Source organism: Colletotrichum truncatum, assembly GCF_014235925.2.
Source record: "Colletotrichum truncatum strain CMES1059 chromosome Unknown Contig_0003, whole genome shotgun sequence".
In the NCBI taxonomy this organism is placed as follows: Eukaryota; Fungi; Ascomycota; class Sordariomycetes; order Glomerellales; family Glomerellaceae; genus Colletotrichum; species Colletotrichum truncatum.
The window spans coordinates 6,058,381-6,073,772 of NW_027222400.1; the positions used below are offsets into that span (position 1 = coordinate 6,058,381).

General features: G+C 50.1%; 6 protein-coding genes across 6 annotated transcripts; 1 reads left to right on the forward strand and 5 right to left on the reverse strand.

Moving 5' to 3' along the window:
* Positions 1-126: 126 nt before the first annotated feature.
* Positions 127-1,912, reverse strand: CTRU02_206548 (major facilitator superfamily transporter; the record flags this gene model as incomplete). The annotated part of the gene is made up of 2 exons (XM_036730156.2): positions 127-1,307; positions 1,357-1,912. 2 exons carry the CDS (start codon positions 1,910-1,912, stop codon positions 127-129), a joined length of 1,737 nt encoding a protein of 578 aa, XP_036578129.2.
* Positions 1,913-2,653: 741 nt separating this feature from the next.
* Positions 2,654-3,815, forward strand: CTRU02_206549 (nadh:flavin oxidoreductase nadh oxidase family protein; the record flags this gene model as incomplete). Its single annotated transcript, XM_036730157.1, has 2 exons — positions 2,654-2,774; positions 2,830-3,815. 2 exons carry the CDS (start codon positions 2,654-2,656, stop codon positions 3,813-3,815), a joined length of 1,107 nt encoding a protein of 368 aa, XP_036578130.1.
* A 271-nt stretch (positions 3,816-4,086) lies between these two features.
* CTRU02_206550 (uncharacterized protein) lies at positions 4,087-4,989 on the reverse strand (the record flags this gene model as incomplete). Its single annotated transcript, XM_036730158.1, has 1 exon — positions 4,087-4,989. One exon carries the CDS (start codon positions 4,987-4,989, stop codon positions 4,087-4,089), a length of 903 nt encoding a protein of 300 aa, XP_036578131.1.
* A 1,293-nt stretch (positions 4,990-6,282) lies between these two features.
* Positions 6,283-7,444, reverse strand: CTRU02_206551 (nadp-dependent leukotriene b4 12-hydroxydehydrogenase; the record flags this gene model as incomplete). Its single annotated transcript, XM_036730159.1, has 3 exons — positions 6,283-6,534; positions 6,592-7,205; positions 7,264-7,444. 3 exons carry the CDS (start codon positions 7,442-7,444, stop codon positions 6,283-6,285), a joined length of 1,047 nt encoding a protein of 348 aa, XP_036578132.1.
* Positions 7,445-11,403: 3,959 nt separating this feature from the next.
* Positions 11,404-11,580, reverse strand: CTRU02_206552 (uncharacterized protein; the record flags this gene model as incomplete). Its single annotated transcript, XM_070204738.1, has 1 exon — positions 11,404-11,580. One exon carries the CDS (start codon positions 11,578-11,580, stop codon positions 11,404-11,406), a length of 177 nt encoding a protein of 58 aa, XP_070061842.1.
* A 303-nt stretch (positions 11,581-11,883) lies between these two features.
* On the reverse strand, positions 11,884-14,585 carry CTRU02_206553 (uncharacterized protein; the record flags this gene model as incomplete). Its single annotated transcript, XM_036730160.1, has 4 exons — positions 11,884-12,425; positions 12,483-12,607; positions 12,667-12,885; positions 12,943-14,585. 4 exons carry the CDS (start codon positions 14,583-14,585, stop codon positions 11,884-11,886), a joined length of 2,529 nt encoding a protein of 842 aa, XP_036578133.1.
* Between the last annotated feature and the right edge of the window lie 807 nt (positions 14,586-15,392).

The window sequence follows — 15,392 nt, forward strand, 5'->3', positions numbered from 1 at the left end:
TGAAGCCTGTTTTTGGGGTCTTCCATGTCCTAACTCCGACTAAATGCAACATTTTGTGAATTATTGACGCTCATCCAGATGCTTGATAGTACTTTCGCTGAATCCAATGCTTCCATCTAAACGCACTCAATGGCTGTCCTTCTTCTCGCCCTCAAGTTCGATAGGTGTCGATTGCGAGGGGCCTTCGTCTGATGCCTCTTCAGATGCTGGCTTCTTCGCCTTCAAACTGGTGTTTCCCACGCCCAGAGTAAGGACCAGACTGATGCCAGAGCATACAACGTAGTAAATGAAGATGTAATGCAATCCCTCCATGTATGCCTTCAAAATGACTGTCTTCTCTTCTTCAGAGAATCCCTTCTCGTCTAGCGCATATGTCGAAGACGTGAGCTCTGCAATCACATCATCTGTAACGAAATCCTTCCCACGCAACTCTTTTCTCAAAGTGTTTGACAGAATGACTCCTGATATAACAAGACCGAAAGCGCCGCCGATGGTCCGGATGAAGTTTCGCAAGCCGGTAGTCACAGCTCGGTCCTCGCTGCGGGAATTGGCGTACATCCCTACCAACGTCGGCTGTAGAGTGAGTCCAATGCCTGAACCGACGATGATGAGCAGTCCAATGAGTTCTCCTAGTCCAGTATCGCGGTCAAACATGATAGTAAGACCGTTACCGAGCGTCCAGAGAAAGAAGCCTGCGAGAATGCAGGGCATGTAGCGTCCGACACGGAGCATATACTGCCCAGAGAGGATAGAGAGCACCGACGTTGAGAGGATAACGGGCAGAATAAGCGCTCCAGCAACAAGCGGAGAGTATTTGAGAATAGACTGAAAGTAGATCGGAAAGTAGAACAGATTGCCAAAGTATGCCTGGCCCATGAGAAATGTTTGCCCGTACAGACAACTGCAATGTGGCGCCTGATACAGGCGCAAAGGCATGATGGGTAGTTTTGCGAGCTTCCATTCAAAAAGCACAAACAGAACTCCTAGCACACCACCTATAGTGACGGCTGAAATAACAAATGGCGATGACCATGGGTACGTCACACCGCCGCCAGATAGCGGGATGAGAAGCAATAGGACCGAAGCCATGTTAAGTACTATGCCACCGTAATCAATCTTTTTAATCTTCTCAGCGTAACTGCCGGATTGGTGTTTCAAAGGCAAGCAGAAGAGAATCGTGAGAGCTGCCGGGGCACTGATGATTGGAACCATCCAGAAAACCCATCGCCAGGTCGACTTCTGAACGACCGCACCGCCAACGAAGGGACCAACTCCGTTTGCGAGAGCTAGAACAGCTCCAAGGACACCTGTAGCTGATGAGCATCCAGCATTCCATTAAAAAACGCAAACACTCACCTTGGTATTTTCCTCGATTCTCCAATGTCGTGATATCACTGACGATGATCATCACAATGCTGTTGATCCCGCCACCCCCAATACCTGCGATAGCCCTAAAAGCAAACAACTGCTCTTTCGTTTTCGAGAACCCGCAGAGAATATCTCCGAGAGCCATTAACACCAGGCATATCATGAGAAGATTCTTGCGCCCGAAAAGGTCAGATAGACGCCCGTTGATAAGCTGGAAGGCGGTAGAGGCGATAAGGAACGACGTCCCAATCCATGACGTCGCCGTGCCGGTATCCAGGTCGCCTGCAATCGCCGGGACCGCCGTCGAGACGCTGGTCTGGTCGATGAAGGAGACAAAAAGACACACCGACAAGGCAGAGAAGGCCAGCAGCATACGCTTTCGTGACATGGTGTTTCTCTGCCCGCCAATGCTCTCCGCGTCGCTGTCTTTCCCATCCTGCTGACTTGTAGATGATGTTGGCATGTCGACTTCATCACCACTTGAAGCCCTGTCAGCGACCAAGGCTTCTTGTCGAGAATGTTTGGATGTGGCATCGTCTTTCATCATGGTATTCCCCGTGGCCCCTAAAGAACGGCGTGCCAAAAATGGAAAACTTCTGGTGTCGAAGACATTGCGAAGTGCACATTCGACTCAAATCAATGCGCCGCAGCTCTCGGTGCCGAAGCGCCGGTTCTTCCATCTCGCAATTCGATCCGTTAATGCTTACACAAATCCACTACGTCAACACCGCCAATGGAAACCGTTCACCAAGGGGGAATTGTTCGAGTCCGAAGCGAGCGATCCACTAAGGATATGTCGGCAGGAGGCCCGATGCGGATTGGTAGTCCCCTCCGCCGATCGTTGGCTGGATTTCTTTATCGGCATGTTTTGAGCCGATGCGCACCCGCAAGTCGTCTTTAGCGTACGTGTGGGTTGATTTTTGTTAATACCTGACTTTTTTTTTTTTTATTCGTTTTAGTGACATTATGAATGCTTAACAATTGGGCGTTTCAAAACGGTTTACTGCAACCCGTAGCTGACGATAATTGCGGTATTCATTCAACCGAATGATGAGATCAAGGCGGAGGATTTCCGGCGGCATGCATCGGCAAGTTGTGCGGCGGGAGCCAGGATGTTGCGCCTTACGGCGTAGCGTCAGTAGTGTTCGGGAAGAATGATAATAAGCTGCTTTATAATACTCTAATCTCGTCATTGCGACATTTCTTCCAACGACACCGAGAACTCCCCAAACGCAGAATCGTGATTCAACCTGGAAAACAACGTCCAGATTGATAGCTCGTAACAATGTCAAAACTCTTTTCGCCGTTAAAGGTCGGAGCCATTCAGCTGGAAAACCGGCTGGCGTTGGCTCCATTGACACGATATCGGGCAGACGATGAATGGACTCCAACGCCCATGATGAAAGGTGGGCGCGACACACCACGCTTCAATTCCGGTGCGCTAACTCAAGACAATCGTAGAGTATTACGAGCAGAGAGCCTGTGTACCGGGTACACTGCTCATTTCAGAGGGGACTCTCATCTCGTATCGCACAGCCGGCCGATGGAATGTGCCTGGCATCTGGACTGAAGCGCAGATTGCGGGCTGGAAAGAAGTGACAGACGCCGTTCATGCGAAAAGATCATTTATTTACTGCCAGCTGTGGCACCTCGGTCGTGGCGGGCGACAAGATATACTGCAGCAGCTGGGCTTGAACTTGGAATCATCAAGCGCAGTTCCCATCAACGAAGACAGTCCGACACCTGTTGAATTAAGTGAGGAGGACATTTTGCAAACAATTCAAGACTATGCGCAGGCCGCTCGGAACGCAATCAAGGCTGGCTTTGATGGCGTGGAAATACACGGCGCCAATGGTTATCTGCCGGACCAGTTTCTCCAAGACACCTGCAACAAACGCACCGATGCCTGGGGCGGTAGTATCGAAAAGCGGGCGCGTTTCCACCTCGAGGTGACGAAGGCTGTTATTGACGCCGTAGGGGCTGACAAGACGGCCGTCCGGTTGAGCCCGTACAGCGATTTCCAAGGCATGCTGATGGACGATCCGGACCCGACCTTCAAGTACCTAACGGAGGAGTTGAAGCCCTTGGGTCTGGCGTACCTGCACCTCATCGAGGCGCGAATCAGCGGAAACGACGACACGAGTTCGGGCGGTCAGCGGACGGTGCAGTGGCTGGTTGAGCTTTGGGACAACACTAGCCCCGTATTGATCGCCGGTGGACTGGATGCAGAGAAGGCAAGGGAAGCAGTTGACGAGACGTACAAGAAGTACGATGTTGCTATTGTCTTCGGCCGCTTCTTCATTTCCAACCCTGACCTTGTCTTCCGCGTTAAAGAAGGCATTGACCTAGAGAAATATGATAGAACGACCTTTTACACGCCCAAACTGCCAGCAGGGTACATCGACTACCCTTTCTCGCCCGAATTTCAGGCAACCTTGAAGGCGTGACGATACATCAACAAAGAGAACAAGAAGGCGAGTGGTTTCAGCATGGAGTTCATATAGTAGACAGGGTATCATTAATATAGAAAAGTACTAGCGTTTGTACCATCACGGTATATGGTCAGTATAGATAGTCGTGGTCTGCCTAGCAAATTATGTCCAATCATAAAACATTTCTTCGTGCGCCGAGCTTCTATGGGTCCTGGTCTGGATCTTGGTCGTCAACTGCCCGATGGTCGGGAGGACATTTTCTGTATCGTTTCATTGTATTTCCTGGTCATGCTTCTTCGTTGACAGTGTCTAAGCGGCGCCGGCGAATGCGTGTAGCTGAATACCGCAACAGACTTCTAGTAGACTTGTTGTGTTGCAAGGTAATGCCGTTGCTGGGTTCCGAATCGTCTTCAGTAGAGCGTAGTTCAAAAGCGCTCGCCACTCTCCGAATCTTATCCTTCAGCGCACGTATAGAGCTCCTTTTTGTGAGAGTTCCCCGAGGCATAGGGGCATCTGACGGAGGTATTGCTGTCGGGCTTGACTGGCTGCGACTATGTTTTGGTTTATAGTCTGGTTTGGTGTTTTCCTTTTCACTAGGGTCCGACTTTGGGGGTATTGCAGATACAGATGCCACTCTGCGGATGGACTTGTTCGGCTTAGAAACGTTCGTAGTTGACCTAGACGGTGAGGTAGCCGATATTCCAGTTGATTTTATGCCCACAGAATCCAACGTCGTGGTCGAAGGCCTCTGGATATTTTGCAACAAGTCATGTTGACTTTTCGAGCGTTCTCGAGACCAGCCTCGGAATGAGACACTGGTCTTTGTGGATATTCTTGCTGTTGACTTGCTGCTCGGAGTTTCCTTGACTTTCGATGTCGATGGAGTTCTAGGAGCACTGGGTCCTCGAGCTCCTTTCGGGGTCGCTGTTGATCGTGGAGGATGGGGAGTTCGCCTAGGATTGGGAGAGTGGCTGGCCTTGAGTGGCGGAATATCCGTCTCGTCTTCAATCTCTACCGCAGCGGGGATATCTTCGATTTCGAATGGTCTCCCTGGACGTCTTCTCGCTCTAAGTCGTTTGAGATAATCTTCTGAGCTGACCTTATTAAACGACATCTCCTCCGCTGCTCTTTCAGCCCGACGCCTTGCTTGTCGGTTCAGGTGCGCGACCTGCTCTGGTGACAAGCCCATCTCGAATCTTTGCGAAAGGATCGGCTTCCCTCGCCAAGCTTTTAGAATATGAAGCTGTGTAAGAAGCTGAATATTCGGCCTCGGATCTGATGTAGGAGCAGCTTGGTTTAATGACTTTGGTTTCGAGTTCGGTCGCTTGATCTGTCGGTCGGTGTCGCAATAAAAATTCAGCCTCCCCCTGAGCTGAAGGAAAATGAAGTAGGGGTCTATGATGCCCTCTTCTATTGTACCATGATCATCCAAGCCATAGCGGGCTATCGCATCTGCAGTCGAATTCTTGAGGGTGGCAGAGTGTCTCAGATGCGGTCACGACGGAGGCAGGGCTTCTCAGGGTGTTGGATACCGATTATGTCGTCAACGTTACCACTTCCGTCTCTGGCTAAGAGAAAGAGCTATGAGAACGCGTTCGTAGTCGGGGGAACCAGTCGCATCGTGGAGAAAGTAGCGGGTAATCTTGTTCGCCGGGATGATCCTTCGATGGGCCGGTTGCCTCGGTCAAAGATTTCGAGCTTAGATGCGGCTCAAAATGGATGCAGCAGCATTAACGTGATATACCGTTAAAGCATTCGGAGGAGAAGCGCATCAGACGGCACGCATCGTTCGCCCTAGGTAGGCTGTTGTCGAGGCGAGCTCAAGAAATGAAGCTCGTCGAAGATGATTCGGTGCGGAAGGGAAGCTCGGGAAGTGCAATGCAATCAGCCAAGTGGGTCCTTCGCTTCATTGCATATATGTGATACCTGCATCGTTTCTACCTCTTTATCTCCCTACTACCTCTACCTGCATTCGAGAACCTAGCTGTACATACAAACAATAGACCCCGCAATGTAAAAAGCTAAATAAAACTTGTTTATCAGCAACACGTCGTATAATTCTGCAACCAGCCTTTTCCTTGGCCTGTGTGACATGAAGAAGCTGCCAGAAATATGGCCGAACCTATGTCAACCGTGTCCTTAATCGGCGTAATTGTCATTTAACAGAGCGCGAATACCTGCCTATGTAGGAAGAGGCTCATTTTGATTCATCTGAGCTGCGCAACCAGGTGTTATACTGGGCATTATACACTATAGCTATTAAAGCAGAAGAATCAGAAATATTAAAGTGTGGGATAGTGCGTAAATATCTACGACTTGTATGATGGCTTCGCTGCAGTTCACATTGATAGTAACGATTTTTGCTCATGATTTAACTATTTTGATTTGTTGGCCACCTTTTAGTCCAACGTTGGGTCATTATGATAGTAATACACGTCATCAAGTCATTCATGGGGTGAAATCCCTCATAGCCATCGATCCCTTACAACTTAGCAGCATCCTTGGGGTTCTTGACCTCCACAATCAGCTTGCCGGTGTTGATGCCCTTGTACAGGTCGACCAGAGCCTGCTCAGCCGCCTTGAGACCGCCCTTGATGATCGTCTCCTTGCGCTTAAGTTTGCCCTCCTCGAGCCACTGCGCAAGGTCCTTGCGAGCCTGCGGGAACTCCTTGACGAAGTCGAGGACGATGAAGCCCTGCATCTTGATGCGCATGGTAATGATGTTGGAGTAGTTCTGTAGTTCGTTAGACTCCGTGCCCGAGAATCAAGTGCACAGGGTTGCTTTTCTTACCTTGGGGCCCTGGGGGTTTGCGGAGTTGTACTGGCTGATGCCACCGCACATGACGAAACGGGCGTGCTCCTTGGCCCGCGCCAGCGCCATGTCCAAAATCTCGCCACCGACGTTGTCAAAGTAGACGTTGATGTAGTTGGGCGTCGCCTCCTTGAACTTCTGTCTGAACTCGGGGTCCTTGTAGTTCAGAGCGACATCGAAGCCAAGCTCCTCAGTCAACCAGCGGCACTTGTCATCAGATCCAGCGATACCAACGACGCGCGCGCCCTTGAGCTTAGCAATCTGACCGGCGACGCTACCAGTGGCACCAGCAGCGCCGGAAACGACAACAGTCTCGCCGGGCTGGGGGTCACCGATGCGGAGCATGCCGAAGTAGGCGGTCAGGCCAGTCATGCCGATGCCGGACAGGTAGTCGACGGGTTGAGAGACCTTGGGGTAGGCGGAGACGGGCTCGATACGGCTTTCATGCAGGACGCTGTACTCGGACCAGCCGCCGAAGGCAGGGAGAACATCGCCGACGTTGGCCTTGGAGGACTTGGAGGCGATGACACGGCCTACGGTCGAGCCACGCATGGTCTCGCCAATCTGGACGGGAGGGAGGTAGGAGCGCTTGTCTTGACGGGAATCAGCGGTCGTTCGGCGAGTGGTTGATTAAGGGCAGAAGAGGCTTACCGTTGAGCCAGCCGCGCATGGCAGGGTCAAGACTGAGGTACCAGTTCTCGACGAGGATCTCGCCATCCTTGAGGTCATCGGCCTTGGGAATGGGCTTCTGCTCAGCTCTGAAAGTCTTGCCAGGAATAATCTCTGCCGTGGGGCGCTCGGCCAGGACGATGGAAAGGTTTTGATCAGACATGTTAGGAATCGTTTAACTTTCTCAACGACAAAAAAATATTGGGAAATTTTAATCGAATAATTGATACTAAAAAGATGGCAGAGTCCAACACGAAGTTGAAAGGGTCTGTTCATATATAAGGAGGGAGCTTAGGAGGGGGGTTAAAGTACTTGACTTGAGTCGTTTGTTCCTCGGCCGACCTTACCCCTCCAAGACCATCACCGTGAGTAGGTACTTTTTGCACCAGTTTTATTTTTTTTATTTTTTATTTTACCTTTGACTATGTCATGATTTCATGCCCCGCGCCGGAGCACCAGGTCGAAGAGGGACATAGGCCCGCATGAGCTCCGAGCCTCAACGAACGATCGAGGAATGTTCTCCGGTGCACGGGGCACGGGCTAGTAGGGATGAGGCTTGGACGTGTTTCTTTCTGTGTCTACGGGCGAACTGATGGCCCGTATTCCCCGGAGTCACCGCCCGGGCAGCTGTGTTAGTGACTGGAGACGGAGATTTTCCCATCGAGATGTGCGTTTGAGGAGGGTCTAAGAGGGGCTGACCGTTGAAAGGTTTGAGGGGGCCTGGACTACTCCAAGATACACGTACGCAGACACGGTGGTGGTGGGCATTTCATTGGCAAGTCTTGGTGACCAGGACCAGCCTGCTGCGTCTCGCTCTCCGTTCCCGTGGTGGGGCTGACTGATCAGACATGACGCCATGCCGAGGTAGGGGGGTGAACTTTGCGACAGTGACACCTCAGCTTCGTGAGTGATCAGTCGTGTCTGCCGACGGGGTCGGATCTGTCGCTGCCTCAGCTTCTCAAAGGGACCCTATGGAGCAGAGACGGGAACCAGGGACATCGGAGCGGAGTTACTGGGAGGGGGGACCCAGTGGAGGGGTTGGGTGGGTGAGAGCGGCGCGACTTGCATACCGCACTCTGGATTAGAAATGCGATGTGAAACTCTCGAGCCACAAAGCTAGGACGGAGACTTTTCTGTTCCCAGTACGGATATACATGAAAACAACCAATTACTGCAATGTTGAGCTAGTGGGTGTGGCAGGGAGAATAGGAATGGAGCTTCGACATTCACTCCATTGGTTAGCCTCATTCTTTGCGCTCTTTTGTCTTGTATGCGAAGCCGAGGCACATTACTAGTGTTTTTATTTTTATTTTTTAACCTTTTTCTTTTTTAGGGTCCCCATCGGTCAAGATTCCCAATGCGGTCCGGCTGGCGGCGCAGTTTGGCCAACTGGCCCGTTGTCAGCATCTAGCCCCGTCTAGCCGATCGCTGGATCTGTTTACCGCTCGTTGCGACGACTGCTTAAAGCTTAGCGTCGTTCACCGAACATATGCCGAGGTCCTCTCGGTCAGGGTCGGTAAGACAGGTGAAGTCTTTGACTAAAACATCTCTACTGTGACATCCTTCAACATAGACCGAGCTCATGTATTCATTTCGGTATTCAGACGCTTACATAACCCTATGTTCATAAAGGCTCCCAATAGGTTCACGGGTACCCGTGCGTGTAAAATTTCACGGGTACCCGTGGAAATGACTAAGCAACCTGCCCACGTCAATGAACGCGTCTTGTGTCATACACCTTTCACGCGTTATTTGCATCCAGCACTTCAGTCATATATTCTTAAAAATGGAAATAGCTCTCAAAGACTTAATACTCACATTCCCAGACGACAGTCTCCCCCCTGAAAGCGATCATAAATCTCGCGATGAGCTTTTTATGTCAATCAACAACTGGGCGGCGACAAAGGGATACGTATTCACTACCGGGAGATCAACAAAGGAGAAAAGCGGACGACGGACGATTACATATTCATGCGATAGGTCGTGTCATCCGCCAAGCACATCAATAGCGCGGCAAAGGCAAACTACTAGTAGGGGGACTGGTTGTCAATTTTCCGTCCTTGCTAAGGAATCTTTGGATAAGAGCATATGGAGCTTGAGACACCGGCCCGATAAGCGTTTTTCTTCTCATAATCATCCCCCAAGCCAACATCCGTCTGCTCACCCAACGCATCGCAAGCTATCTGAGGAGGATCAAGCCAAGGTGGCCGGTCTTTCAAACGCTGGCGTCGCACCCAGGGACATCAGAACATACATACGACAAACGACAGACTCTATAGCGACCCAGCAGGATATCTACAATCATATTGCAGCCGCTAAACGAGATGTTCGTGAAGGGCAGACCTCGATCCATGCACTTGCCAATCAACTTGATGAGGAAGGCTTCTGGAGTCGCATGCAGTTTGCACCAGATGGCCGAGTTACGGCTGTCTTGTTCGCTTATCTAGATTCCTTAGCCCTTCTCCAAGCCTACCTAGACATCATGTTACTAGACTGTACTTATAAGACTAATAAGTATGGTATGCTACTTCTTGATATAGTTGGCGTCGATGCTTGCTAACGGTCGTTCTGTATTGCGTTTGCATTTCTTAGCGGCGAGGCAGAAGATGACTATACCTGGGCTTTGGAGCGGGTCAAATCCTTGTATAGTCAGTGCAACGCTAGCCTACCTGCGGTTATCCTCACAGATCGCTGCTTAGCATGCATTAACGCTGTTGCAACCATCTTCCCCTCTTCTGCATCTTTGCTTTGCCTCTGGCATGCGAACAAGGCCGTTCTTCAACATTGTAATCCAGCTTTTGACTCTACTAAGCCAAAGACAGTCAACAATCCTGCAGCGCTCAAACCTTCAACTCAGAGCTGGGAAGAATTCTATAACTCCTGGCATTCGATCATCAGCTCGCCATCTGAGGTGGTTTTTGAGGAGCGCGTTTCCCAGTTTGAGGAACGCTATCTTCTGGACCATCTCGAAGAAGTCGGCTATGTTACGTCCGTTTGGTTGAAACCATACAAGGAGAAGCTAGTGAAAGCCTGGGTCGATCAGCATACCCATTTTGGCAATGTAGCTACTTCGCGAGTTGAGGGTATTCATGCACTACTTAAATCGCACTTGAAACGATCTACATTAGACCTTTTTGAAGCTTGGCGAGCAATGAAGCATGCTTTACTAAATTAGCTATCGGATCTAAAGTTAAATCAAGTTAAATAGCAAATATAGATACTAGTTGAGCTTTCAGGGTCAATATACGGCGCAGTGCTTGGCTAGGTATCGCATGAAGCCTTGCGCAAAGTAGAAGAGCAACGGAAGCTGCTCACGAAGAAAGACACAAATCCTTCCACAGCCTGTACGGGGATGTTTTCTCGAGTATATGGTCTCCTATGCTTACACAAATTGAAGACTTTACAAGAATAGAATCTTGTTCTTCTACGTGAGCACTTCCATGCATATTGGCATTTGAGGCGTGATGGAGCGCCGTAGCTATTGCTGGAGCCTCGCCAGCGCATAGAGCCCAGGTTGCAATTAGAGAATCCCAGTATTCCCAAATCAAGCACTAGACGAGAGCCTAGCGGGTTCGAAGTTGTTGAAGTTGCTTCACGGGCCCCAAGCAAATGCAGTAGGTGTCATACAGTTGGCCATACTATGACTTCAAAGGCGTGCCCTCTGCGATACATGCATTTATTGCCTGAACCGACACCTACTCTAGATCTAGCTATAGTATCAACTGCGATATTTACCGGGACGACGACAGATACACAAGAACCTCCTTCAAACGCCGTGCAGGACGTACCAGAGTTGGTTCAACCGACTATTGCTATAGTGGTAGAGACCAGTATATCACCACCTCGGGTATTATCACCATTTGCGCATTCGCATTCACCTTCGCTGCCAGGATACGATTCACCTCAGGCGATATACGGACGGTACTGTGCAGCAAGAAGCGCCTGGTACGGTGCTCAACCTCGTGGGAGTGTCAAAACAAACCAGGAGTATCGAAGGGCAATGGGACTTCCGCTACGTTATGACAAAAAGTGTTATGAGTGGTGTCTTGACTATAAGCAGATGAAAGGACGCTGCACTACCTCACACGGGTCAAGGGATTGGACGAAGGAGGAGATGATGGCTTATCTGGACTGGGATAGGGCTGAACACAAACGGGTCGATGAGCTGATTATTGCGGAAGATGGACAAAACCCCTTTAAAAACAGTGAGAGAGGTATGAGCGAAGTCTGGAAACGAGTCGAGCAAGATAAGGCAGAGCAGGAGGCGTTATACGCTGGTAGTAAGCCCGAAGAGTGCATCGTAGTAAAGTCGTAAACTTTCCGGATAAGTTTGATGCAGGCCGTGCCTCTCATTGGCTCATGAGCCCCATATCAGAGTTGCTTAGTCATTTCCACGGGTACCCGTGAAATTTTACACGCACGGGTACCCGTGAACCTATTGGGAGCCGTTCATAAACCTGCGCTTAGTAATACATTGCCGCATTATATGTCAATGGACTGTTTAATGCAAATTGATTGTAATACCATACCATACCCATTTCTTTTAGAATACCATGGTTTTTCTTTAACCAACACACTACACCTTACTAATACAGCCCAGTTCTACATGTAGAAGCGCCCCTCAACCGGTGGTTTTGGATCGTCTAGCACAGTCCCAAAGCTCAAATGTCCCACCCGCTCATTCGTCTGGCCATCAATCGCAACTCGATCGTACCAATCTTGAGGCATTTCAACCTCACCCCATTTTAGAGGATGGTAAGCCATCTCCCCAGATTCACACGCAAACCTATCTCCACTAGTCTGCAGGCTTTGCTTCGATCCCACCACAAGCTCTTCTAGCTCGGTATCCTCACCACTGCCTCCCTTATACTCTGTTGTGGGAACCTTTGACAGCGGCGAAACTCGGCACGCAGCAGCCATTGCTAGTGAGTTGGATCCCACCACGGGCATATACCCAGGTAGCCGTTTCAAAGACAAAATAATTGGACCGGCCATCATGATTGATCCAAGAATAATCAACATCAAAACGGGCAAAGATGAGGTCCCAAGCCCAACTACGGCGTCTGGCGGAAGACTAATCGTGTCGGCCTTGTAACCACCTGGCTCGTCGGGGTTATCCGTGCCTGAGCCTATGCGGAAATAGTCTGTAGCGTGTTAGTGAAAGGTGAGACTGTACTCGCCCTGAAGGTAGATCAACTTACTGCCCTGCGATACAATGATGAAAAGCGCATTTGAGAGTAACCAATGCAACATTGTACTTGTAACCATAAGGGGTATGCTATACCTGTAAGGCAATTGCAGCCGGTACGTAGCGATTTGTTGCCCTCTTTGTAGCGTCAGCATCTGCCCAAACTGTGTCACCATAAGGGCAATAGATATACTCACTTCGGTGAAGATACGCGTAAGGGGCGATACTCGGTGGAGAAACGCGACCACTCACGACCCATCTCCAATCGTGTAATAAGGGCGTTGTACGCGAGATACCAAAAAGATAAGTACAGTTGCGGCGCGTTAGCAACAAGCACGGATGCAATAAAGGCGATGCCGCCGTCGACTGGCGAGATGACGCTGGTTGCATCTGCAGGATTGGCCTTTATCCAGGAGCTTGCAGCAGATCAGCTTCACTCTTCAGCATCCATGGTATGGAAAAAAAATACTCACAGCGGTACACCCTCAACCAACTGTTTCGCGAAGCAAGCAATTGCTACCACGTCACCAAAAACCAAGATACTGTAAGTGCCGAACCAAGCCGTTCGAGGTACGCACGCAGCTCTCCGGACATGCTGATCTACCCACTGTCGAGGCCCTACCTGGACGTAAGCTGCATCTGATTCCTTATTCTTCCCCTTGTTCCTGGCTTTCTTCCTCACCATATCTTGTGTAAGGAGTCCAGGTCTATTGGTCTCACCATCATGCGTGGATAAGAACGATGCAATGGCATCGCCAGGAGTTACCAGGGATTCCTCCGATCCCAGAGCGTACAGGATACCGATGCAGGTAAGTATCTTGATCAAAATCGATACCACGACGCCGAGAAGTAGAGGCTTGGAAAGAGCGACGGCGCAAGTAGTTCCTAAATCTCTCGGTTTTGCTAGGCAGTGGGAAATCTCCAACGTATCATGGCTTTTCTGGAAGCCGAATGTGATGTTCTCGCTGGAAGCAGAGTAAAGAGTACTGTTCCATCCTGAAACGATGATGGTGCTTTCGTTCCGCCAAGGGTAGTTTCCACCCCCAATGTCTGCCGCTGAAGGATAACGATACCAGTCAGAGGTATTCATGTGCCAAGGTCCGTCTGTACTCTCTGTAGTCATGAAGGCATTGCATTTGTTATTGCAAAGTGGCACGTTCTCTTGAATGGTGCCTTCCATGTGACACTGTGTGGCAAACCACAATGCGTTTGTTTCGTCTTTGGGCACGAGGGGCTCCCAGAGGTCTTCGGCGGTGCTGCTCAGATTCCATAGATCTGATCTACGCCATGGAGAACCTTTCGTGACTAACACGACGTCGCTATAGTCGCGAAGCCCGTTGCATCGCTCCGCAGTGTACATTGTCCTGCATGTCGAAGTGTCCAATCTGGACCACTCGGATGCATTGGTTGCCGCAATCGACACGTTGGTTCTTTCGGAAGAAACGGTGTTGTTGCGATAGTTTTCGAAAGCAAAAATAGTCTCTTTGGTCCCGTATCCGTTATAGCTCCACCACCAGGTGCTGGGATCTTTGACAAACAAGTCGCGAGTGAACAAGCTGGCACCCGGTAGGTAGTAGCGGCCTCCTTCAAGGAAAGATTCAGTGGCCACTGTGACGTGAAAGTCACCCATTCGCCCGTCCATCTGGAAGATGGAGCTGTTGAAAAACATGTGAATTGGAAGAGAAGTGATGAAAAGAATTATCCACGCTATTGCCTTGAATCGCGAGAGGCGAAATGCATTTCGCCATGATGGGATACCGATATCAAGCCAGTCTCCTCTGGCATGTGCGGCTGCGACCTCCCGCCTAGATGGCGCGTTTAGAACCTGCATAAAGAAGTTGGATGAAGCGAGTACCGTGGTTGAAAGCACGTTGAGAAACAAGTGAAGGAGGGTATTGGTGATGCTGACACTCCGGCTTTTACAGTCTGCCGTGTAAAACTTCCACACTTGTGCCACGTTTTGAGTCCTTGAAATTGCCGTCGCTAGGATTCCCAGGAGAATGAGCACGCATGTCGACATGAGCCCGATGTTGACGATGGCTGACCGCCGCCATCCGCTCGGAAGCCAGCCTTGCCTGGGCTTCAACTTCCGGGCCCATCTGGAAAAGGATGGCATTGGGGATGCATTTAATAGCAAAAAAACAAGGGGATATTGGGTTGCAAATCAGCTTTCGCGGCCGGGTAGTCCACTTCAGACTTGTCGCATCCACTACTACGATCAAATGCACAATATGAAGCTGTGAAAGATGGAAATTCAGTCGTTACGTGCGAAGATCCACGCGTTTTGTCAGGCATACAAAAGGTCCAAAGCGGTGACGCGACCAACTAGATCGTACAGAGAGTTGCAACGGAAGTGAGGCAGTGAAGTCTTTCATTGGTCAAACCTTGGGCTTTGGCTAGGATCGACAGTTCGGAGCCTCCTACGTGCATCCTCCCATGTCTTTTTTTAATCATCAGCATTGGATCCAAGCCTTTGTGCAATCCTGTATTGCAACCTATACCGACAGGCATTGAAGCTCAATTTACACCCATGGAACCCGCTCGGCAAATCCTTTGGCGGGTCATGGGCTGACAGGAGCCCAAGGAGCGTCTGGGGTATGACGAGGCTCAACAGAATGAATTTCTCCGCTGTAGATAGACTCTATAAGTCATAATAGACTACATATTTTTGACTACCAGGAAGCTTAATATTGGCCGATGCAACCTCTGGCTGCGTCAGGAAGGCTCAGATAATAACATCGATTTAAGGTCGACGTTTGGATGGAACGGAGATTGAATTTCCGCGGTCTAGATAATCCTGATAAATTGTTCTTCGTCCATGGAGTAGATGATTGGCTTTGGGCCGGCTTAGCAGTGGTCACTGCTTGAGTGGACAGGAGACTGTTAGACGAATGTTGTGAGCTGGGTCCAACCAGAGGGTCCC